Source organism: Musca domestica, unplaced genomic scaffold (assembly GCF_030504385.1).
Source record: "Musca domestica strain aabys unplaced genomic scaffold, Musca_domestica.polishedcontigs.V.1.1 20, whole genome shotgun sequence".
NCBI classification, from domain to species: Eukaryota; Metazoa; Arthropoda; class Insecta; order Diptera; family Muscidae; genus Musca; species Musca domestica.
Genome location: NW_026712250.1, coordinates 1,612,956 through 1,637,664, shown reverse-complemented (window position 1 = coordinate 1,637,664; position 24,709 = coordinate 1,612,956). Strand labels below are relative to the sequence as shown.

At 33.2% G+C, this 24,709-nt stretch overlaps 1 protein-coding gene across 6 annotated transcripts in view; it reads right to left on the bottom strand.

Annotated features, from left to right (window-relative positions):
* LOC101887933 (microtubule-associated protein futsch) overlaps positions 1-24,709 on the bottom strand; it is a 150,454-nt gene that overhangs the window by 115,983 nt on the left and 9,762 nt on the right. For 3 of the 6 annotated variants that reach the window (XM_059122330.1, XM_059122332.1, XM_059122327.1), the window contains exon 2: positions 3,620-5,325. In XM_059122330.1, coding sequence (XP_058978313.1) covers positions 3,620-4,106 — 487 coding nt within the window. In that variant the 5' untranslated portion in view covers positions 4,107-5,325. Of the gene's footprint in view, positions 1-3,619; positions 5,326-13,922; positions 14,651-15,182; positions 15,399-20,455; positions 20,692-24,709 lie in introns of those variants that run through there. The other 3 variants (XM_059122331.1, XM_059122329.1, XM_059122328.1) reach the window with 3 other exon arrangements.

Below are 24,709 nucleotides of genomic sequence, written 5' to 3'. Positions count from 1 at the left end.
ATTCAATTTGAAAGTTGGCTAACAATTTTTGCCCAAAAGTATGCAACATAAAATTTTTCGGTTGTTCTTAAAAAACAAAAGTTAATTAAAAAGATTATGTTTTCGAGCTGTATTATCGTTTTTAAACTAAAATCCAATTTGATTAGAAATTTTTCTAAAAGTGTTTGCCCAAAAGTATGCAACATAAAATATATTTTTTTTATCCTAACAAGCAACAATAAATAATAAAAAAAAATTATTGGGTGTATAACTGTATTATTCCTTCTTTTTTAAATTAAAATCCAATCCGAAAGTTGTCCAAAAGTATGCACTACAATATGTTTATTGATCATAAAGGGAAAATAGATTAGAAAACATATCTGTTTATTTTTTTTAATTCGAATCCATTATTTTATTTCATTTCAATTATGATAATGTCTCATTTTTCTCAATACGCCTTTGATTGGCATTTTTTTTTTTTTTTTTTTTTTTTGTAATTTGCAATTTGTCTGTCTGTCTGTGTGCTTATGTGTCTGTCTGCCTTTGGTTTCTTTATGGCAATGCTTCTGTGCAATTTCAAATACAAGTTGGCTGTGCATTTTGCCGGCATTAAAACCAGTAACAACAAAAAACAAAACGATGTGCGATAGTAATCTAATTGTATGTTTGCTTGAATGTTTTTTTTGTTTGTTTGTAGGTATGCGTCTCGTGCTATCTTTGATGGAAAATTTATAATTAAAGTTTGGTTTGTGTTTTTAAATTTTTCATCATCACAATCGTTATTATCTTGCTCATCAAATATCTGCTGATGCTGCAGCAGCCATTTGTTTGTCATTATTTTTTTTTTTTTCGGTTATTTAAACATGGCTAATTAAATAATTCGTAAATGCATTTTTAACAGGATTTGTTATTATGTTTTCCATTTTGTATCATTTTAATTGACTTTCTTTATAGGCGGATTAAATTTGTAATGTTTAAACGTATAGATGGACAAAAGGTTAAGAGGTCATTTGAAATGGAATATTCAATTCATTGAAATTTATTTACAGGCAAAAGAAATATCCTAAAAGTAGGCAACACAAATGGATTTATTTTATAAATTTTAAAATTAAGGGTGTATTACATTTGTCATTCCGTTTGCAATATCTCAACGCATTTCTCGGAGACTCCATAAATTATGTATATTTATTATCGAAATTTAACAAAGGCCGAGCTAATATTCGTAGAATATTACAAATCGCTCCATTTTTAGGTATGGCTCCATATAACGCTAGCTCCTGATTTTCCTTATTTTGGAGGTACCTACACCAATTTCCAGTCATATAAGCCGTCATTCGCATTCCAGTGGCTGGGAAAAAATATTCCCCATAAATCCACTTTTTCATAAAGCCCCCATATCCAGAATTTTAACGAAAAATAATTTCCACTTCTGCTAGTCATATACCTAGTCATTTGCTTTTACCCCTTTTTCTTCTTTTGGGAAAAATAAAAATTTGTTCCTCTAATAAGAAAACAAAATTTGGCCTTCTTTTGAAAAATAAATATAACCCTTTATGAAAAAAGGGGTAATTTATCAAGAGATTCCCGGGTGGTTATGAAAAAATATATTCTTCCCATTTGTAGAAGAAAGTAACTTTATTTTCCTCTAGAAAAGATCTTATGCCTTTCTAAAAAAATATAGCAATAATATCCTTTGCTCTCTGAAAAAAAATGTTGTGAGAGGCTATGGAAAAAAATCTTAAGATTCCATCAAAAGCCACCCATGCTTCCATAGTCCATCCATTATTCCTATGAGAAAAATACTATCTTCTATACTATCTATATATCTCTCACTCTCTCTCTCTCTATCCCTCTCTCTCTCTCTCTCCCTCTCTCTCCGAAAAATATAGTTTTTCCTTTTTTTTTGTTTTTGAAGTTTCCTATGAATGACTATCAAACATTTGGTGCGGAAGGGAGACCATATTCTTTTAGAATTTAGAATATTCGACTTCCCCATCTAAGCCTATTACCCTATAGGAAGAAATAAGTCGCGATATTTAATCAAAAGCACCCCCCCCCCCCTTTTCTTCTTTCAATTTTTTGTATTTTTTTTAAGCTTTCTATGAATGACCACAAAAATTTGGTTTGAAAGGGAGTCCATATTCTTTTAGAATGGAGAATATTCGAATTCTCGACTACCCCATAACTCTCGATATTTAATAAAAAGTCAAACCCCCTCCATTCATTCTTCTATTTTTCTGTGAGAAAAAGAAACTACTTTCTCTCTCTGAGAAATACCCTTTTCCCTTTTTTAAGAAGTTTTCAATGATTGATCCCTAACAATTTGATGTGTGATGAAGTCCATATACTTTTTGAAGTCCTTATCCTTTTAGAAATCCATATTTTTTTGAATACTGAGATATATCTTAGCCTAATACCCCATAAGAAAATATAAATCACGATATTCCATTAAAAACCTCCGCTTCTTCCACAAAGAAAACTTCTTCAATTTTTCTCGTTTTTCGCCCCCTCTCTCTCTCACTCTCTGAAAAAATTATCTTTTATTTGAGAACGTTTTTGTGGTTTCAGGAGAAAAGGAGATATTTCCCTTTCCCTCACTCTCACTTCTCTATGTGACCTGTTAGCCTTAAGATGGACCTTATTCTTATAGAACTAAGCCTTTTATTGTAGATTTCCTTGCAATTTTGATATATTTTGGATCCTTGGAAAATAACTTCTGGAAAATAAAATATTTCTATTGGGGAGAAATAACTTCTGCTCTTTTCTAAGAATAATATCCATTGCTGTCTCTGAAGTCAAGAAAAATCCTAGCCTCTCACTTTGAAATGGATCGTTTTTCTTTATTTAAAGGAAGGATTTGTTTCGGGTTGAATAGGAGACTGTTCTTCTCTCTCTTTTTCTCTCTCTCTCTCTCCCTTACTTGTTTTTGTCTACAAAAGGTAGACCAGCAAGAGAGTTATTATCCTTAAGCATTTAAGTGATTTCCTAAGATTTAGCCGATTATGCTACAATTTTTGCACATCTAGATTCCTTGGTATATCAAATGTCTCTTCGAAAACGTGCTTCTTCATTCCTGTTTCCAAAGGGCGTATTTCTTCACAATATTTTTTTGACTAATTTTTTTTTTAATTAAGAGATTTACAATTTTAGAGGATATGGAAAATGTTGTATTAATATTCCTTCTGGATTCGTATTTTCTGCAATGTTTTCTAATTGAATTAGTCTTCAGAATCTTTTCTCTGTTTCAAGAATAATTTCCTAATTTTTGGCGGAGATTTTTTTAATATTTAAATTAATTTTCTTAGTCCCATTTTTTGGATTTATTTGTAGATTCTAGGGCTAACTCCTGTAGGAGCGACGAGCAATTTTTTTCTTTAAAAAATATTTATGAAATTTAAAACTCTTCTCCGAATCCCATTATTATTTAATTTGTTGTTATTTAAGATTTTTTAATTTTCCCTATCACACAAGGCCATTTATTGCCTTTTCCTTCACAAAAAAATAAACATCAGTTTTATAAACACAAAAATATAGACGTTACTTTTGTCAATTTTAAAACAACCAAAATGCCAACACAGTTTCATTTTTGACATTTTTTTTTTTAATTTTTTTTTTCAATCAACATTTTCCCTTGACTTACCCTTTAGCAAATGCTGCAAGATATTATCCTTATGCTCCTCCGAATGCGGCTCACCCAAAATGATCAATAAATAACAACCGGTTAAAGGACTTGGTGGACCAACCATGCCACCCATGCTCGAAGGACCGCCACCTTCAGAGCCCACCGTATCCAGGGGTGGACGACCACCAGCTTCCGAGGGTGGTATAGAGCTGGCCCCGGCATCGGTGCCAGCATCGTCACCAGCCATCGAAGCGGCATCTCCGCCTGCAGCAGCAGCAGCCACACCTCCTCCAACACCACTACCACCAGCAGTACCGGCTCCACTTAAATCCAAACTCTGCGGCTGTTGGGCCACACCACCATTGCCATTGGCCACATCGACACTGCCATTGGCCGCAGAGTCCACAGTAGTTTCCTGAGGATTGCCATTATGAGGGTCAATGGCGGCGGCAGCGGCGGCCGAGTCACCACCTCCATTGCCATTCATTTTCACCTGATCGCTCATCACAGATCGTTCTTAACGAAGTTTTAAGTTGTTCTTAGCAAAAAAACCGCTTGCACTTGCTCACAAAGCTATTGAGGAACGTTGAATTGTCTTTTATGGCTTGGTTTTCTGTTTTTCTTTTTTGGATTTCCAAAATCACAATCTCACAATTCCGTTTGACTTGAAAACATCAACCGTTAGGAGATTTGCTCACTGAGATACAGAGAGAGGGAGAGTGGGGTTCCCTCCTTTGCTTTGCTTAACACAATATTTCAACAATTTATTTCCCTTGGGAAAGTAATTTCAAACCATCAGTCTTTGTTCAGTTCTTTTTTTAAAAAAACGTTTCTTTCAAAATACTTTTGTTTTTGTACACTCAAGAAAATTGAATTTTCTTTGCTCTTTTTTTTTACAAATTTTGTGAAATTTACAATTTCACATGGATTTATTTTAAATTAAATTTGTTTTGTTTTTTTGTTTTTTTTTTTTTTTTGTGGATTAACACTTGGTGTGTCCGCTTTGGTAATACTGAAGAGATTGTTCTTCTTTGGTTTGCTTGCTTTGGGTTGCGATCTGCGGCAATTGTTGGGGCAGACTGCTTGCCAAGTTGCCACAAATTGTTGCAGTATGCCGCACACAAGACACTTGGCTGCTACTCACTGGCGCGCACACACACTCGCTCTGGATTGGGCTCTCTTGCAAAGTTTGGCGTTTGCAGAGGATTTGCTCGCTCTCTTCGACTGGAAAGAGCTTTGCAGGGAGTTTTTCTTTCTCTTTTCGGAAAATTCACTTCACTTTTCTTTAATATGCGATTTATTTTTTTTTTTTTTTGGTTTTCGTTATGAAGCTTAACTTTGCTGTTGCTTTTAGTTTGAAGTGTTAATTTTTTTCTTTCTTTTTTTTTGGGTTTTTTTTGTAAATGGCGTGATTTTGTTTATTAATCTCAAAAAACTGGACTTCTTAGTTTCTAATTAATCTTTTTTAAAATTTTTTTCTGTTTTGTTCAATGGAAATTATTTTTTGGTTTTGGTTTTCTCTGGGAGATTTGCTGATTGGAGATTTTAATTGAAATTGTTTTTCAAAATTTGCATGAATATTTTTTTCGGTTTTTTTTGGTTTTGTTTTTGCTTTTGGTTAAGTACTGCTGCTGTTTTGGTTTAGTTGTTCATTGAATGATGTTGGATTTGTTGGTTTTCTTTATAAAGTATTGGCTGCTAAATATCATTTAAAATTTGTAAATCTGGAAGGAGAAGAAAAGAGATAAACAAATTAATATTGTGTGGGAAAAACAATTGAGGCATATTAAATTTAATCCTAAAAGTATACTATGTTAAACAAATATTAACAATTTTAAACAATTCAATTCAAATTAATTTAGTCCTTTCTTTTCAACACGAACAATACATTATATTTTTGACAATTTTTCCAATTTTTGTTTCGTTAAAATCTAATTATTTTGAAAAAAGGATAAGCCTGAAAGTAGGCAACAGTTTTTGAAATAAATTTGAAATTTTTATTGCTATTTCAAATTTCAGGAATATTATGAATGAGAGACCACAATAATGCGACATGTTTAAAAATAAACTCCTAAATGTATGCACCACATTGTATAATTTTGGTAATAGCTTTAAATAACCGCATTTAGGTTCTAAATAAAGACAATACATATATTAACAAAGTGAAAAGATTTTATATAATTTCTTTCCAAAATTCTAATAATGTGGTGTATACATTTAGGGGCTAACTTTCATAAATTCCCTCGAATCAATGAAATTGGAGGAATTTAAAGAAAACTCTTTGAAATTTATTATAAAATTGTTAACTGAATTAGTATTTGTCATGATCTCCAGAGAGAAGTTAAAATTATGCAACTTTTTTGTTTTAATATTAATTTTTTTCGGGGCTTTGGAAATAATTTTATTTGAAGTGCATTTAAACTCAAAATAAAGACAATGCATATATTTTGGGTTTGAAAACTCTTTATTTTAATTTTTTGTCAAAATTGAAATATTCTGATGCATGCATTTAGGGGCTAACATTCAAAAATTTTGGGAATTTAAAGAAACACTGTGAACTGAATTAAATATGTTGCCATGCTTTCCCGATTGAACCTAAAAGTATGCAACATTTTTGTTTTAAAATTAATTTCGTTCGGGGAATTTTTGAGAATCGGCCCCTTGATACCCACAGTGCAGAATTTTGGAAATCATTTTAAATGAAGTGTATTTAAGCCTAAAATAAAGACAATGGCTTTAAAAATGCTTCTTATATTTTTTTCCAAAAATTGTAATAATTTGGTGCATACATTTAGGGGCTAACTTTCAAAAATTTACTCGAATCATGGAAATTGGTGGGATTTAAAGCAACTCTTTGGAATTTATTACCAAATTGTTAACTCAGTTCCCATTTTTATCTTCTTCTTGTCATAAATTTCAGATGGAACCTAGAATTATGCACATTTTTCTCTCTTCTCTGACTCTAATAAAAGCGATCACTTCTTTAAAAAAAAAGAGATAAAATTTAAGGTCATTTAAAACATCCACAGCAAAAAAAATCCTAGATAATATTTTTTTTAATTTTTGTTAATAGTCGGAAAATTCAAATATAGTGCCTATAAGTATGCAACACTTTAAATTCGTGCTTAAATTATAATATAAATAAAGAACTCAGTAATATCTGAAAATTTGGTTGATGATAAAGTGATCAATGTTGCGATGCTATGTAGCCAGTTTTTGAAATGTTTGCCTAAAAGTATGCAGCACTTTTTCCTGTTTGACTCTACTATCCTTAAACCAAATGAGGATTTATTTAAAATATTAGACTCTATGACATATATGAAAATCATCAGTGGAAAATTTAGTTTTATTAGGTATTGTGTTAAATTATACTCCCAAAAGTATGCACTATTTTTTTCAAAATGACTCAATGACCATATTTTAGAGTAATTAAAGAAAATTCTTTCCGAAGTGAACGCCTTAAAATATGCAGTATTTATTTTAATAGGGCCTCAAGTTTCCTAAGTGAACACCCTAAAATATGCAGGATTAATTTTAATAGGGCCTCAGTAGTCCTTGAAATGGTATCCAAATTGGAAAACATATTAAATGTTACTTGAGAACATGAAAAGTAAATATATTTCTGATATATCTCTGGATTCCTGGCAAACTTGTAATAAATAATTCCTAAAATTATGCAATATTTTTAATTTTTTTAAATAAGTTTCAGAAATCATTGGAAAAGTTGTCTTAAAAATTATATTAAAAATATATCTAAGAATTCCATCATATATGCCTGATTTGTAACAATTCTTCATATTTATATCCTAAAATTAGGCACCACTTTATTTATCTTTAAACTAAAAACTCAAAATCAGTCTTTGTTTTTAAATGTATAAACACATTTTTTTCGTAATCACTGTTTACCCAAACAGGTTTTCATTTAAGCCACAAAATGTGTCTTCCTCTATGGTTTTCAATTATGTGTGCCTGCTTAGAGCATAGCATATTTTAAGGGATATGTCTTCCTCTATGGTTTTCAATTATGTGTGCCTGCTTAGAGCATAGCATATTTTAAGGGATATCATAGAAAGTTTAAGAAATCCCAATAATTTTTAACATATTTGTTAAAAATACTGCTCTCCATTGTCCACACATCATTTACTTTAATTCCCAAAATTTTATTTTTTGTGGCTATTCTTCGAAGGACGTCTTCAATGGAGATGAAAAAGAGGATGATGATGATGTTATTGTTGGCCAAATCCACCGACATGGAATTTTCTTTTTTTGGGCCTGGCACATGCCACACCAAATGTTGTCGTCGTCGTGGTGGCGTCAAACTTTAAGTGCTGTTGTATAACTTTTTTTTTTGTTTTGGACTTTTGTTGTTTTGTGGTGTTTCTTAAAGAGTGGGGTGGGGGTAGGTTGTAGTGGTGTATCATTTTCTGACCTTTTCAAGGAGTCATAAACTAGAAGAAAAAAAAACGATACTAAAAATATAACGATCCCTGAGCTCATGGCTTCTTCTGTTTGATTTGTATTTTTTTTTCTTTTTCTAGGAAAATAGGAATAAGAAAATTGTTGAGTTTTTTGGGGGATTTTTGGTTTGGGAAAACTTGCAGACACTTTAATGGCAAATGGAAACAAGATACTCAAATACCACAAATTTCGAAGAAACATAAAGAGACGTTTATTGAAATGTTTAGCTGTCGCAGTTGGCTTTCGAAGAAAAGACAAGAAAAAAAGTGGTGTGAAAAGAAGAGAAATTTAAGGAGTCGCATAAAGTGCAGGAATTATCATCAGAAAGAAATTATGAGGTCTGGAGAATTTTTGTGGCTTTCATGGAAGTTTTCTGAAACAAAAACTGGAAAATTCGAAAAAAAATCTTGATCGATCTTTTTTAGAATTTGACTTGATTCTTGTGTTTGCACAGCACCGAGATCCAAACCGCCGGAACCACTTAGTTTTCCACCGGCACTTTCTCCCAGAGAAATGCCACCGTTAAGGTCACCATTGGCATTCGCATCGATATTGGAACCAAGTCCTAAGCCCCAGTCTCCAGATCCACTGAGTTTAGCACCGGCACCGAGATCTAAGCCACTGGAACCACTAAAATTACCACCAACACTTGCTTCCAGAGAAAGACCACTGTTGGCATTTGCGTCGATGTTGGAACCAAGATTTTGCCCCGTGGGTACCTTGATATTTTTGCTCAAAATTTTCTATTGCTTTCTATGGAAAAATATTCAAATATTTAATTTTTTTCTAGTATACGAACTAAATCTTAAATAATTTGCGATTTTAGCTTTATTTTATCTGAATCCCCCCAAAAGCCATAACGAATTTTACTTATATCTCTTCTTTTTAGAGAAGTCCAAGGATTTTACCTCCGAAATGAAAAATATGTGAAATTTTTTAATTTTTCCTTATATCCGAAATAAATCTCAAATAAATTTCCATATGAGTTCGATATAACGATTTCTTTTTTAATTTTTCGAAATTCATTTTATTTTTTGGAAGCTTTCGAATTCCAGGATTTCACTTCAGGAGAAATTGATTTTTGAGCCAAAATTTGTCCAATTCCATATTAGATCTATATATCTATTTTTTTTTTTTAATTTTTTTAATTTTTGATTTTTTTTTAAATTTTCAATTTTTTTTAAATTTTTAATTTTTTAGATATCCGAAATAAATCTCAAATAAATTTCCATACAAGTTCAGTATTTAAATTTTATAAACTTTCGATTTTCTTTTTTTTTTTTTGGGCTTTCGAGTTCCAGGAGAAGTTGATATTTCAGTCAAAAATTGTCCAATCCTATATTAGAAATATATATCTATTTTTTTACTTTTTGATTTTTTTATTTCCATTTTTTTTAAATATTCAATTTTTTTAAATTTTCAATTTTTTTAAATTTTCAATTTTTTTTAATTTCAATTTTTTTAAATTTTCAATTTTTTAGACTTTTGAGTTCCAGGATTTCACTTCAGGAAAAGTAGATATTTCTGTCGAAATTTGTCCATTTCCTTCCATGGAATTCCAATCGGAATATATTTCAATATTTCTTGGTATCCAATATGAATCTCAAAAAATTTCAGCTCTCTTTCTTTCCCTCTCCCCTCCCAAAAGCCTTTAAGCAAAAAAAAGGAAAACGAATTGATATTTTTTTTTTCTAAAAATATCCTGGCTGTCAGATAAACAAAGAAGAGCCCTACAACAAAATACCCTGCAAAACAAGAGTAAAAGATGTATTTATATTTTGCTTTGCACAAAAATGACTGAGTGACTAACTGTCGCTCCTCCCCTCTCCCCCTCTCTCTCTCTCCCTGGCCCTCAATGGCTTGCTGCTTTGGGGGAGAAAAAAACACATTTGTTGTATTCCAAATGTCTTGGGACCATAAAAATAGTTCTGATGGTGGCGGTGGAAGTACAAATAACAACAACAACTACAACATCATCATTTCATCCATCAATGTCTTGGTCCATCATAGTCGGTTTCATGTCATCATCATCATCGTCGTCGAAGAGACACACATACACATCCAACCAACCATTTTTTTGCAGGGAAGCAACATCAAGAGTCTCATGTCTACAGAGATTGACTTCAAAAGCAAAAACTCTCGCCCTTGCCCCCTTTTGTCCCCCATCACATTTTTAGCATCAGCCTCCGACCGTAAGGGAAATTCAGGCGAAAGAACTAAAACATTATGGAATATAATCCACATGTCGTCGGAAATCTTTGCTGCTGTTCATTTGGAAGCCATCCAAAATTGTAATAATCGCATAAATGAATTAAAGGCCCTTTTACTTTTTGGCAACAAAAAAAAAAAAAAAACAACAAAACATTGCCATTACAGCCGCTTTCCGCATGCTAATAATAAAACCCGGCAATAGCATTTCCAATTTTTATTTTTCTCCTTCTTTTTGGGATGGAGTGTCGCCGCCATGGTGTGTCTGCACTTTTGAGAAGTGAAGAGCCCTCCAAATAAACACAAAAATCATAAGGCTGGAACTATAAATTCAAAACGAAGGCAAAGAAAAAGACGCACAGCAACTCCCAAATATAAAACGTATGAGTCATATTTTTTGGGCCTTGCCGGGCCATGGACAAACATCCACACATCCATACATCCATAAATGCATGCATGATATGGCAGTGGAGTGGAGTCTAGCTGGCTCTAACGACGTGTGCTGTTTTGCAACACTCCATCCGCTACACCAAGATTTTAATGCTAATGTGCATTTTGTGGTGCGGTTTGAAGTGTCACCCCAAAAAAACTAAGGAGAAGCACACGCACACACACACTCTCACACACATGTATGGGTGGTGTTTTTGACATAAACACATAAAGGGGATCATTAAAAGAAGCGGAAATCAAAAGGATGGGATATGAGTTTGCCTCTTGCACTTTTGACCTCTGAACTGCAGCGGGGAAGGGAGACAGGCAGTTGCATGCCTTGGTGGCCAGTTAAGGATCATTAAGGCCAGCCATTCACACCTGAGTTTTTTTTTTTTTTTTTTTTTTTGTTTCATTATGTTTTAATAATTAATCACAAAAAAGGACATTCACCCCCAGATGGTAGTCACAACAACCAAATCGGCCAAGTCACCCCAAGACATAGAACAACCATAATTTCATGTCTTTCTTTTTAAAGGACAAGTAATCAAGATATAAAAAAGACAGGACGATTTTTAAACAGGAAATCGTTAGGTTCTAGATTGCCAGATGGGAATAGAAAAAAGGAAAATTTCTCTTCTTTTTTTGTTTTATTGGGTGCAAAAATAAAAGTGCGGAATCTCGCTCAGGAGAGAATTAAAGTGAAATATTTTCCTACTACCTTCAAATTTGCAAATTAGCGAGAAAAAGGAAAAAACTTATAGTTTCAAAACTTTTTTTTTATTTAAGAAAATAAATCTGAAATTAATTTATGGTCCAAAACTTTTTGCTAACTCGAAGTGTATGCACCAGTTTTTCAAAAAAAAATAAAAATAAATAAAGAAATAAATCTGAAATTAATTAATGGTCCATACATTTTTGCCAGCCCTAAAAGAATGCTCCAGTTTTTACTAAAAATAAATCCAAAATAAGAGCAAATGCTTAAAATAATCCGATGTGGGAAAATTTTTGCATTCAGAGGCAATTCAGGACTCTTTTGACACCCCAAAAGATTTTTAAAACGAACTTGTTTCAAACATCTTGTTCCAGTCCAAAAAGTATGCACTAGGTTTTTTTTAACCAAATCACAAACGAGCCATGGTAAATAACATAATCCGCTGTGAAATAGCCATGCAGAACCAAATCTGATGTGGGATAAATTTTGCATTCAGAGGCAATTTAGGACTCTTTTGCTTCCCCAAAAGTTTTTTAAAACGAAATGGTTCCAAACATTTTGTTCCAGTCCTAAAAGTAGGCACTAGTTTTTGAAAAACCAAATCATAATCAAAAAAACATAATCCGCTGTGGAATAAATTTTGGATTTAGAGGATTTTTAGGACTTCTGAATTTTGTGGCTAAATAGTTTATTTAATCGTCGTGAATCGTCTATGCCTAAGATTACGAATTCCAGGGCCATTTATATTAGAAATTTACTAAGATTTGTTTGAGAGCCTAAAGGTAGGCACCATTATTTGTGAAATAATTAAAAATAATTTTTTTAGACATAAAGAAATGAATTTATAGAAACCCCTTGTACTCACAGGCTTTGTGTATGGAATCCCACTATTACCTTATTCTCAATTCCTAAGTTCAATCCCTAGCCACAAAATAGTTGTTTTTTAAACGGAAAATGAATCGTGTATGCCACAGATTACGAATTCCAGGGCCATTTATATTAGAAATTTACCTAAATTTTTTGAGTGCCTAACAGTAGGCACCATAATGTTTCAAATAATTAAAAATACACTTTAAAGACATAAAGAAGTGAGGTTATAGAATCCCCTGTTATTCACAGGATTGGTAAACGGAATCTCATTATTACCTTATTTTCACTCCCTAGCCACAAAATCGTTTTTTTTTTATTTAAACAGGTCCATTTATAGTAGAAATTTACCTAGATTTGTTTGAGATCCTAAAAGTATGCACCGTTATTTCTGAATTAAATATAAATCAATTTCTTAAGACATCAAGACGTGAATTTACAGAAACCCCTTTGTATTCACAGGCTTTGGGTATGGAATCTCACTATTACCTTATTTTCAATCCCTAAGTTCGGCACCGGATTTTTAAAAAATGTGAGAAAAAGATCCCAACAGAGACAAACTGCGATGGAAAAACTTTTAAAAACAAAAATAATACAATTTTAGTTGCTTGAAGCACTAACAAATTTGAAATAAATAATTATCTTTTTTTAATTATTCAAATATAATAATAAAATATTATTATTTCCTGAAAGTAGGCACCAGTTTTCGAAATAACATGAAAACTATTTTCTCGTCAGTTAAATGTAATTTTTTGTATTGACATTTAAATGACCAGACTTTTATCAGCTAAAATGTTAAAAATATGGTCTTACTTCCTGAAAGTATGCACCAATTTTTGATAATATTTTGAAAAAAAAAAAGTTAAAACTAATATCTCCTTAAAAAAATTAAAACTAATATCTCAAATAGCTAGACCAAATTTAGTCATAAAAATGAGAAAAATACTATGGGGATTCCTAAAATTATGCAGCATATTTCGTTGTCATTTTAATCTCATTGAACAAATGTTTATTATTTCAGAAAGAAGTAGTAGAAGGGTTTTAGGAAATAAAAAAATAAATTTATTGGATGATAATATTTAATAGTCCTTAAATCCTAAAATTATGCTGCATATTTGGGTCTCATTTTATTGCAGGGTACATCTCACTGAACAAATGTTCAATATTTCAAAGAGAAATAGTAGAACGCTCTTTGAAAATAAAATAAATTTCTTAGATGATAATATTTAATAGTCCTTAAATCCTACAATTATTGGGGTCTCATTTTATTGTAGGGAAGATCTCACTGAACATATGTTCAATATGCCAAAGAGAAGTAATAGAAGACTCTTTGAAAATATAAAAAAAAAAAATTCTTAGAAGAATATTAATCAGATCAAACCATTTTTACACAAATTTGTCTATTTTCCAAAAATTTTTTTTTAATCTGGCTCTGAGTGCAATTTTTTTCAAAACATATATTATTCAAAATCTTTTATATCTTTTCAAATTAATTTTAATTTTTTTATTTTTAATTTCAACTATTTTTAGTCCTTTTTTTAATTTTTGTTTCACTTCTTAATTCCTTTACAAGTCCTTATGGTTTTTTTTTTTCATTTCAGAAGAGTCCTCATATGTTTAAAGGTTGTTTTGAAACTCCCTTACAAATTCTGATTGGATTCCGTTCACTTCTTTTCTTGTTAATTTTTTTTTTTTCAAATTGCACTGAAGAACAATTTTTTCAGTTCCAATAAAACACTAATGAACCGCACGCTGTTCAAACACGACACGCTTATAAGAGAACATTAAAAAAAGGACCGCACCCGTCGGCGTATAAAATTCAACTGACAACTTTATTTCTATGGCTCCCTTTTAACGATTACGCTTCCAACTCACGTAGCCTGACAACAACGGTGGCCAGCGACGAAGGGGCGATGTGGGTGAAATTGGAGTTGTGTTTCAGGCCAGCGCGTATAGGGTGTAAATCCAGCCATATAATATTGCTGCTATTTTATAATACACCAAAGTCGCACACACACACGCCAACTTACTCACTAGTGCAGAGACAGGACGACAATAAAAACAACAAACAATGGGGCAAATGTTTCACACACAAAACAAACAAACAAACGGCACAAGTAAGGATCAATATGGCAAACACCAGCTCTAGTTTTTTTTCGAAAAACAACAACAACAACAATCATTACACAAACACATATTGGCCCAGCAGGATGTCTCAGCAATAAAATGTGAGTTGTTGCGGTGGTAGAACACAACTCCAAAGAGATAGTTGTTGGAATCAAGAAGAAGAAGAAGAAAAAACAACAACTCCACTATCAGCACTACGAGCCAGCTTTTAATCGGCAAAAATGCACTCTCGGCCCCTCGTCATAACACGAACAAGTCATTTGCTCGGCAAAGGGAGTTTGATGGGAATCTTGTTTTTACCTCAAACACACACACACTGAGACATGGACACTGACACTTCTTTGCCTCCGGCATTGCAGAGGAAATTTCTTCAACATTTTAGGTTTTTTTTAATTTTCACAGGCAGCCTAAAACTATGTGACTCCTTTTTAAAACTCCCTTTTTCCGAAATACTAGAGTTGTAGGAAAATTGAGTCATACTTTTAATATCACACCACCAAAGAACAATAACAACAACAACAACTCCATGGTGAGTTGGAGTGAGAGAGAGAAGGTGAGTTGGAAGAGAAGACGAAAAGCAGGCCAAGTTATGAAAAAAAGGAAGTTTTTTTTTCCAAATGGCTATTATGTAAAAACTCCTTTAACTTTTTTTTCAGAGAATTTTTCAAGTTTTAAATTTCATTTGTTATTTAAATTTTAAAAATTCCTTATTTTTTTCACAGTTCCATTTATTTTTCATTTATTTTGTTTTCATTTCCTCTTCGTCCCCCACATTACCGTTATTTCACCGTTTTCAATTCATGAGGTTTATTTTTTTATTTTCAGCTTGGAAAGACAAAAAACGCTCTTGATTTTTATTTTCCAGTTGCAACCGTTGTGAAAGCTCGACGAAGACTGAAATTGCCTAGCATTCAGAGCTCAAAATGTGCTCTTGCCTCGGCTGGTTCGTGATTGCGGTGTTATCCTTTCGGGCCACTGTCTCGTCTTGTCTCGTGTGTGTCTTCCAACAAAGCATGTGCTTTTCCATTTGACACTTTTCCAATTTTCCACTGGAAATAGCCTATAGTTTCTCGCATCGTGTTGGAAGTGTGGTGGGTTTTCTTTCATTCGGAGGACAAAAACAATGCCCATCGCCAATGTTGGCATGTCTGTTTGTGCCGATGTTCGTGCAAAGTGTTATTTTTGGCCAAAAGCCAAAAATATCACACTCATCACGGCAGCGTGGTGGCTCGGCATTGTTTCTTGCAAGTCAAACAACACCAAAACAGCTGCTGCCGTTGTTTCGCCAACAAAATAAGCTTTGCTTGATTTTTGAAATTGTCCTGAAATTTCCCCCTTCCCCCCAAAAGGCTCTCCATTAACCCGGACCAACAACAAGTCCTGCCAACCAAATTTACAACATTACCAGCCATAAAACGAAACAATCAACAACGACAACAACAACAAAGACACAAAAATAGTTTATTTAGCCGCCTAAATGGAGCCGCATTAAACGAAAGGATACAAAGACATGCCATGGCATTTGTCTTGTGTGTCTAAGGCCCACCTAGGAGACAAAAGAGGACATGGTAAAAAAAAATAAAAACATTTTCAGCATTTTTTTCCTTTCTTTGGTTGGTGGGCATATCAATTGTTTCGGAACGGGGAAAGGCACACATAGGGGAAATTTTTCAGAGCAGGAACTTACATTCGTGAAAAGTCAAAAAAAAAAATTACAGAAAATATGAAAATTTAACTTTTTAAAAAACATCTGGATTTGGATCTTCCGAAAACATTGGCTATAGTTTTGAAATTCCGGACATTGTCAGCAATATCCGATTTTATATTTTTTCAAATAGCAATGTCCATGAAGTACAAACTCTCCTTTCAAATTGTAACACCAGGGTGTCCGAAAAAACTATTTACCAAGGGTCAAGGCTAATTTCAGTTATTGTTAGAAATTCTCCGAATTTCGGATTCAATAACTTTTTCACTAACCAATTCAAATATAAAAACCAGCATTGAATGATACGAATTATCTGCACAAACTCCACAAATCCACATCCCCTAACCTAGAGCCATCTAGGGGTTGGTGGAAAGATATTGGAATTATTTATGGTTTGGGTCTTTGCTAAGATTGCCATTTTCACTCTCCAGATGGTCTTTTTCATGTAATTAATTTTAGGAGTCTTCGTGCAAAAGTTGGATAGAGTCCAAAAAACTGTAAAAATGCCTCCAAAGAATTTCTCAAATTTTCCTAAAATATCTCGGAACGATGCCATTGAACAATGCCTGAGAGCCATCTATTATCTACCATATGTTACCAAAAATATTCAACAATTCAAAACAATGGTGTGTGTCTTTGCTAACTTAGATCATTTTCCTCGAAAGAGTTTTAATCCATGGAGTAGATAAAGGTTCAAGTATTTGTGAGAGTAGGAAATATTTCAGCAGAAGCTACATTGTATGAAGTCTCCTAGGCATACTAAGACAGCTTGATAGGTCAAAATATGGTTGCAGCCAAATTTGATAAACAACTTATCTAAACTAGAGCCATCTATTGGCTCTAGGAAACAAAAATTGTACTGATTTGAGTCTTTGCTAGATTTTCAAATTGCACTCTTTAAATGCGATTTTTAAGGCGTTTCTATCTTGAGCATTTGTGATTCAACTGTAGAGCTTTCATCCAAAAATTTCTCTACTTATAATAAAACATGTCTGGAAGATACTTAAAACTACCTCAAAGCCATCTATTGCCACTTAGGGATACCACAATACCCATATATATCGATTCAAAGCAATGACAGCTCCAGTGGTAGAAATCTTTTTTAAAATAATTCATTCTCAGCAAGGAAGTTTTATTTGATGGATGGTAAAGACAATATTTCTTCATAAGTACTCTCCTTAGCAGCCGCAGGCTTTAGCGCCATCTATTATAACATAGTGCCACCCAAAAAAATGGTATAATATGATCTCTGAAACAGCTACGCCATTTAGATTTACATTGGTGCGTGTCTTTGCTAGGTCTATTTACATAACTTTCCACAAGGTATGACTGTTGTCATAATTTTTATCGTTCTGATCTTTGATATCAAAAGCCATCTAAGAAAAAAGTGAGGAATAGGAGCTAGAGGGGTATTTTTGGGTGAAGAGTTTTCTAAGCATTGTACGACATATCAGTAGTTTGTTTACCAGAGGCGAATGCATGGCAGTGTCACCTATTATCACATTCTGCATACATGAAATATTTCACCCTGCACTTTAAAATAGATGCTGGTCTTCGCATACTTCAATAATTTTATTTTGCCCACACGATGGCGCTTTATGATAATTCATTACATATGTGTCCACAATTTTGCGAAGTTGTTATCAGAAGTCGTCGGCTAAAAATCTAAAAGACTGAGAAAGCTGAAGGACATTTTCTTTGTAAAAAGTCGCCTTATGAAACATTTCAGTAGGATACTAGAAACAGATGTACCTCAGTGTCATCTATCATAAGACAGTAACACCAAAACTTTTTTCGATATACACTCGAAAACAACTTTACTCATATCAAGAAATTGGTGCTGGTCTTTGCTGTCATATATTGATAAAATTCTCTTCAACGGAGGGTGCTTCGATATAATTGATTCGTAAAAATTGTTCATGTTCATGATAGAAGTATTTTGCCAAAAATGTAAGGAACCAGGAAGAAGGGAGAAGCTTCTTTGAGAAATATATTGAACTTGGATGTATAGTTAATGAATATTTTAGGAGAATATGTACTTCAGAGATATCTATGATTTTAGAAAACCATAAATTTTGTTCATATCAAAGATTTTGCCACGAAGCGGTTTACGTCTGAGCAATTCTCATTTCATGACCATTAGTACCGCCACCTGATGCGATTAATACCAGAAGTTAATTATTATCACGTAAATACTTGGATAAGAGTTCATATGTTTTTTCAATCAATGTCTTCATCTTTCGAAGATAACTTTAAATGATATCACAGTCATATATACCTGAGAATCATCTATTTACGATACATCTGTTCTTGGAACAGCCATGGCATTTAGTTTGATAGTGGTGTAGCTCTTAGGACATTCATTTTTTAAATCACACAGTAATTATGTTAAATTCTTATTCTATAAATATTCTCCTGTAGCATTCGAAAGCACTTGTCTGAAAATATCTTTGAAGAATCCCCATAACTCTCCTACTATAAAAATGTATTAATGCTTCAGGTAGCATAGTGCCATCTGTTTGTCAGAAACCAGTATTTAGTCAGCTTGTTTTGATTTAATGCAAGTCTTTGCTAATCGAATTTTTTAGTCATATTTTATCCAAAGGATGGCGTTGTATGATAATGCTGTTTTTAATAATCTATGGTGAAGATGTCGATTTCTGTTTTATCTTTTTTGCGTCATTTAAGTAGGGGAGTTATGCGGCAATTTTTCCTTCTTTCAAAATGTTCTTAATCATAATCATATGATTGGGTAGATTAGATTTAAGGATTTGGAATTCTATGACCACAAAACCGAGAAAAAAGAAGGAGCGAAATCCCTCCACTCACTTTCCAAATGAAGGCTTTGGATCCTTGAAGAAGAAATATTTACTTGACTCCTTGAAGAAAGAAGATATTTCTCATATTGCTTGCCTCTATATTACAAAAATCTTGTTCCTTGTAAGGAATGGAATGAATCCACATTTGTCAGTATATTTTTTGTAGAATTCTTGGAATCCTTTTTCAATTCTTGTGACTTCTTCCCCTAAGTAACTGCCTTAATGGATTTTGTGTTTTCATCATCTTATCCTTGTACATATTTGATGGTGAAACACTATTCTTTTGTGGATTTTAAAAATAAAAATAATTTTTGATATCCTGCCAAGTCTTACAGTTAGCAGTAATGGTAATAACTAATGTGGTTGGATTGCGGCAGGGGTTTGGGGGTAACTTGCATTCGTTACTGGCAGTTATGAATATTGGACAATTTTTCATTGCTTCAAAGGAAACCACATTTTCAAAGGAAATCTATTCAAAATGTGCGGAAATGTTGTAAATCTTCATGTGTTGTCCTTTGCATCGGTTTGATAGTGATTGTGGTACGACACAAACGATTTCAGATCAAATGATTCAGAAATTATATGTAAGTGGCGTCTGTTGAATTCTTGCCTATTCTTGGAAGCTCCTTGGGATCAGCTTCAAAGAAGCCATATCATCTGACTCATTCCAGAAAGAAAATCATGGCGGAAAATTATTTTTCAGAAATGTAGAGAGAAAACTTGAACATAGCAGTCAAGAAGAATTTTCAAATAAATTTGAATTTCGACAAACTTTTAAAAATCCTCTGAAAATACAATCATTTGGCACGAAGCCATAATATTTTCCTTAGACAGTTTGATATGCTTCCCTCAACCAAATCCCTGTAATTATTTTTATCAGTTGGATTGTTTGTAGAATTTGTCCCTCATATGTTGATTGACCAGCTGATATAGGAGCCAGCTGTTGTGTTAAAATGATTGTTAGCTGCTAATCTCTCTCTATCTTTTAGAAATTCTCTCCAAAATTTTTAAAGTTCTCTCCACAGCTGACTGTCAGAAGTCAGCTGTTTTATTAAGGTTTTCATTATTGATCTGTAAACAATGTGAGCATTCACTCTCTCTCTTTCTCTCTCCTTTTTATCAGAGGCAATAATTTGGGGAGAATTCATTTAAATATTCTCCGAAACTCTCTTTAAGAGCTCTAGAATATCTCTTGTTATGATTTTGAAACCGCTGAATGAATCAGTTAAAAATTCCCCGAAACTCTTCAGGAGCTCTAGAATACCTCTTGTTATGATTTTGAAATAGCTGATTCACAGATCAGCTGTTTCTTTCAAATGCTCTACGTTATTGTCTAAAAAAAGTTAAATTGAAAAAAAAAATATTTTCAAAATTTTAAAAATATTTTCAAAATTTTAAAAATGTTTTAGAAAATATTAAAAATAATTTTAACAACTTTATTAAAATTTTTGAATATTGTTTTCTTTTAAACATTTCCTTCTGCACTTTTTTCACTTCAATTTCTGTTTGCCGTTGGTAAACATTACCTTTATCTCAACGTAGACCCGTATTCCAATAAAAATTCCGGTTAGACCGAAGTTTTTTTTACAAGGCGCTCTTACGGCTTTTACTCGAAAACCGTTCAAAATTCTCGTTGCAAACTGAGATTTCGATTTTACAATTTTTTAAAACTGAGATTTTTTCTCTTTCTTTTTTTTTTTTTTGTGAGGAATTCAAGAAATTCTCGTTTGATTTGCTTTAGCGGACATGTAGAACTCACGACGGCTTTGGAACAACTGATTTTCTGTTTGCAAAAGGATTTCTTACATCAACATATGACTGAGCACACATACACTAAAAACTATACTAGATATAGATGTGTGCTTGGGACTCTCAATATAACTCTCGCACACATACACTCACACACATATGGATGACTGGTCTCTCACATGGATTTAAATGAGAATAGATTTTTGCCCTGTAAAAAGGATTCAAATTAGAACTTCGTGCTAAGATTTGTTTTTGTTTTTCTTCGTTTTCGTCTTCTTCTTCGTTCTTTCTTTTTTCGATTCATTTGTGTGTGGAATAGAAATTACGCAATTTCCAGTTACAATTGGAAATCGGCAAACTTCCAAAAAAAGAAAGAAAACTTCAATAATAGTGAAGAAGAAAAGCAGCAAGAAAATGGAATGGCCAAAATGGAAAACTTTAAGAAAATGCATCAATTGCCAGGAGTTTTCTTGCACACACACACACACACTTACATGAACAAACCTACACACACACAGACATACATTTTAAATAAAAAGCAAGACAAATAGAATTGCTTGTTGAAGTGGCTTTTTACAATGAGCTGCCAAGGGAAAGGGGGTGGGAAGGGGGGTCTGGGAGCCACCAAGCCACCACTACAGTATTCATAATGTCAGTAGTCGTAGTTGTTGGCGTTGCTGTTGTTGTTGCCGCACTACCAGCATTTTGTAGCCATAATGAAGTCACAATAAAAGTCGTTTGCAAACAGGAGATAACATCAAATGATAGCTTGTTTGTTTTGTTCTTGTTTTTAGTGTTGCTGTTGTTGTTGTTGTACACTTATATTAGCTAACGAAGGATATACTCTAAGGAATCTCAACCGCTGGACAAGTAGTCTACATTGTAATCCACTATATTCTAGTGAAATACGAGTATCTGTATATGTGTGTGTGTGCGTGTGTGCGTACGTGTGTTTAAATGTGACTGACCATAAATAAATTAAATATTGAATATGACATTATTGGCTTAGGCAATTTATGTGATTCATTAAAGAAATCGAGAGCGTGTCCTACGGCATATAGCAGAAGAAAAGAAGAACATTATATATTATACCTGCAGGACCTCTTCCACAATATATTTGTGGAAATATTCCATTTATAGGAGACCTTAGAGTAATATTCTATCTAAAGAAGACCCCTCGCAAGTAGAAGAGATTAGGGTAATATTATATTTAAAGAAACCCTCTCGAGGGCAAAAAGATAGAATACGTATGATATACCCCAATATGGTCTTCTGAGTGTGTAATACCTTCCAAATGACATTTTGAAAGCCCTTTTCAGATATCAGACCTCCAGACGAGTTGATATTCATAGAACACCTTCAGAAAAACTTCTAAGTTTAGAACACCAACCTAAAGTCTTCATTATTCAGGAGGCCTTCAATAGTTGGCGGACCCACAGAAGGCCTTCTGGTTGAAAATGACCTCCCTCCGGAATGTGTTTTATTTATAGAAAACATAAAGAAAGACTTACATATTTAGTAGAACTCCAAAAAGATCTTTTTTATATGTAAAAGTCCTCTAGACAGTTTTCCATGATTAGAAAACCTCCAGAGCGTCTTCTTTGTTTTTATTTATGGAGGACATCCAGAAGACATTTTATATTAAGTAGTTTTATAAAAAAAAATTTCTAAGTGTAGAAGACTTCCAGAGATTTTCTAGCTTTCGAATGCTTTCACTTTATAGAAGCCTTACAGAGAATGTATTCTTTATAGAAGACATTATTTTGAAGATTTTCTACATTCAGAAGACCACCTGTGGGTCTTTTATAAAAAGAAGTGCTTCAGAAGGGCTTCTATATTCAGAAGACTTTCAAACTTTTTTTTAGAAGACCTTCAGAAGTTATTCTATATTTAGAAGGCTTTTAAGAGCCCTTCCATGTAGAGAAGATATTCAGAGGGTTGTTTATTTTCATTAAACCTCCCATTCTATGTGAATGCCTCCATAAGATCTTCTATGTATAGAATGTCTTACTTCTTTAGAAGACCTGCAAAACATATATTATGTTGGAAAGACCTTGAAAGGGTCTTTTACCTCTACTTCAGAGATTATTCTCTGGTTAGAGCCTCTAAAAGCCCTTTTATGTTTGAGTGGACTTCAGAAGGTTTTCTATGTTTAGAAATCCTCCAGAGGGTCTTCTTCAATTTTAATAGAACTCCGAAAGTTATGTTATATTAATGAGTTGTCTAAAAAGTATGTGTTCGTAGAGAGAGTTTTCCATTTTTAGAAGACCTCCCAAACACTTCCAGAAAGTCGTCTTGGTAAGGAAGGCCTATATTCAGAAGACCTCCAAAATACTTTCTATTTATAGAAGTCCTAACAAAGCCCTATAAAGAAACTATTGAAAATTGAAGGACTTCAGAAGGATATCAATGTTTAGAAGACCTTTTCTGGATCCTATATGCTAAGAAGTTCTCCAGAAGAACTAATATCCTTTTATGTTTCGGAAGGTACATTAGGATTTTAATAGACTCCCTGAGAGTCTTATTTATAGAAAACCTCCAGAAATTTGTTGAGCCATGGAATATCTCCAGAAGTCTTTACATTTTCAACAAATCTCCAGAAGGTCATATTGTAAGTGTCAGAATTATAGGAAACCTTTAGATGATGTTATAGTTAAAGAAAACCTCCAGTAGTCCTCCAGAAGGTCTTATAGAAGATATTTAGAAGGTCTTCTATTCAAAGACATTCACCAGGTATTCCACTTATAGAGATCCTCTTAAAGACTTTTTATTTTTAAAAAATGTCCTGTGTAGGCCCTTGACTTCCATGTTATCTTCTAGGTATAAATGACCTCTTGAGGGTGTTCTATGTTAAGCAAACTCCCTTGAAGTCATATATTATGTACAGGTGGTTATCATAAGGTTTTCTATGTAAAAATGTGTAAATGATGGTATTTCAAGGCTTTCAAGAGGTATCCTTTCCAGGTCCTATACAGAACAAGTTTAGAAAGTATCCATATGTTTGAACGGCTTTTGCAAAGAGTCCCAACAGGAAGTCTCAAATAAGAAGAACACTTTCAAAAATTTACACTTTCTGTATAGAGACCCCCGATAAGGTCCATAGAAGAAAGGCCTTCTTGTGTCAATTTGGGCCCTGCAAGAAGAGATATTCTTGTGCTCCATAGAAAAGTTTCCAAAAAATGCATCCTCTGCCTTCAAGACTTCCTCTTCCCCTTATATGCGAGTAGACTATTTTGTCCCGTAGAAAAACCATGTCCTACAAGATAATCTATGTTTCTCTACAGAGTTGGCTCGTTAAGGAGAATACCTCTTCGTTATCCTCATCATAGGTAAGTTTTCTTTAGAAGAATTTATTATGTACTCGTTTTAGAGGTAGTTTTCTGGACCTGATCTATTACAGAAGAGGGATTTGTGGTATTCCATAGAAGAATAACTTTTGAACTTTCACGAAACGGGACTTCCATTGAAGAATACATTTCAGGTTTCCATAGTACCAAAAAAAGTTCTGGTCCTATTTATCGTTCTTTTTCAAAATCGTTTGAAGGAGCCTTTTAAATATTCTATATCCTAAATATGGCTAGAATATTCTATATTATTCTAAATTTCCTCGAGAAAACCTATTGGAATTCATTCGAATTTCTCGCCTTGTCTTCTTCCATAGTTTTCTATTGGCACATTCTACCCAGATTAAATTCGGCTGATGGTTATTACAGATCTACCCTGCCCTCTGTCTTTGCCCAATTTCTTAAGAGTGTCACAGGTTTAACATTCGACAATTAAGTGTCATAAAGCTCAAGAAGAATTGCAAGTGATGTCGTTCGGTTTTTCTAATTCGTTACACACCATTCTTTGGGCTGGTCATGCGATTGTGTCGTGACCCATGGCTTAGCGCTTAAATGTAGGCAACACAATTGTCGTTTTATTTTACAATACCCAAGGGAAAGGTAAAATATTGTTATGGCAAGGTGGCAAGTGAGTTCCAGATTTCCGAAAAGGTTGTGGGGACTGGTTTTACATTCCCTTTTTAAAGA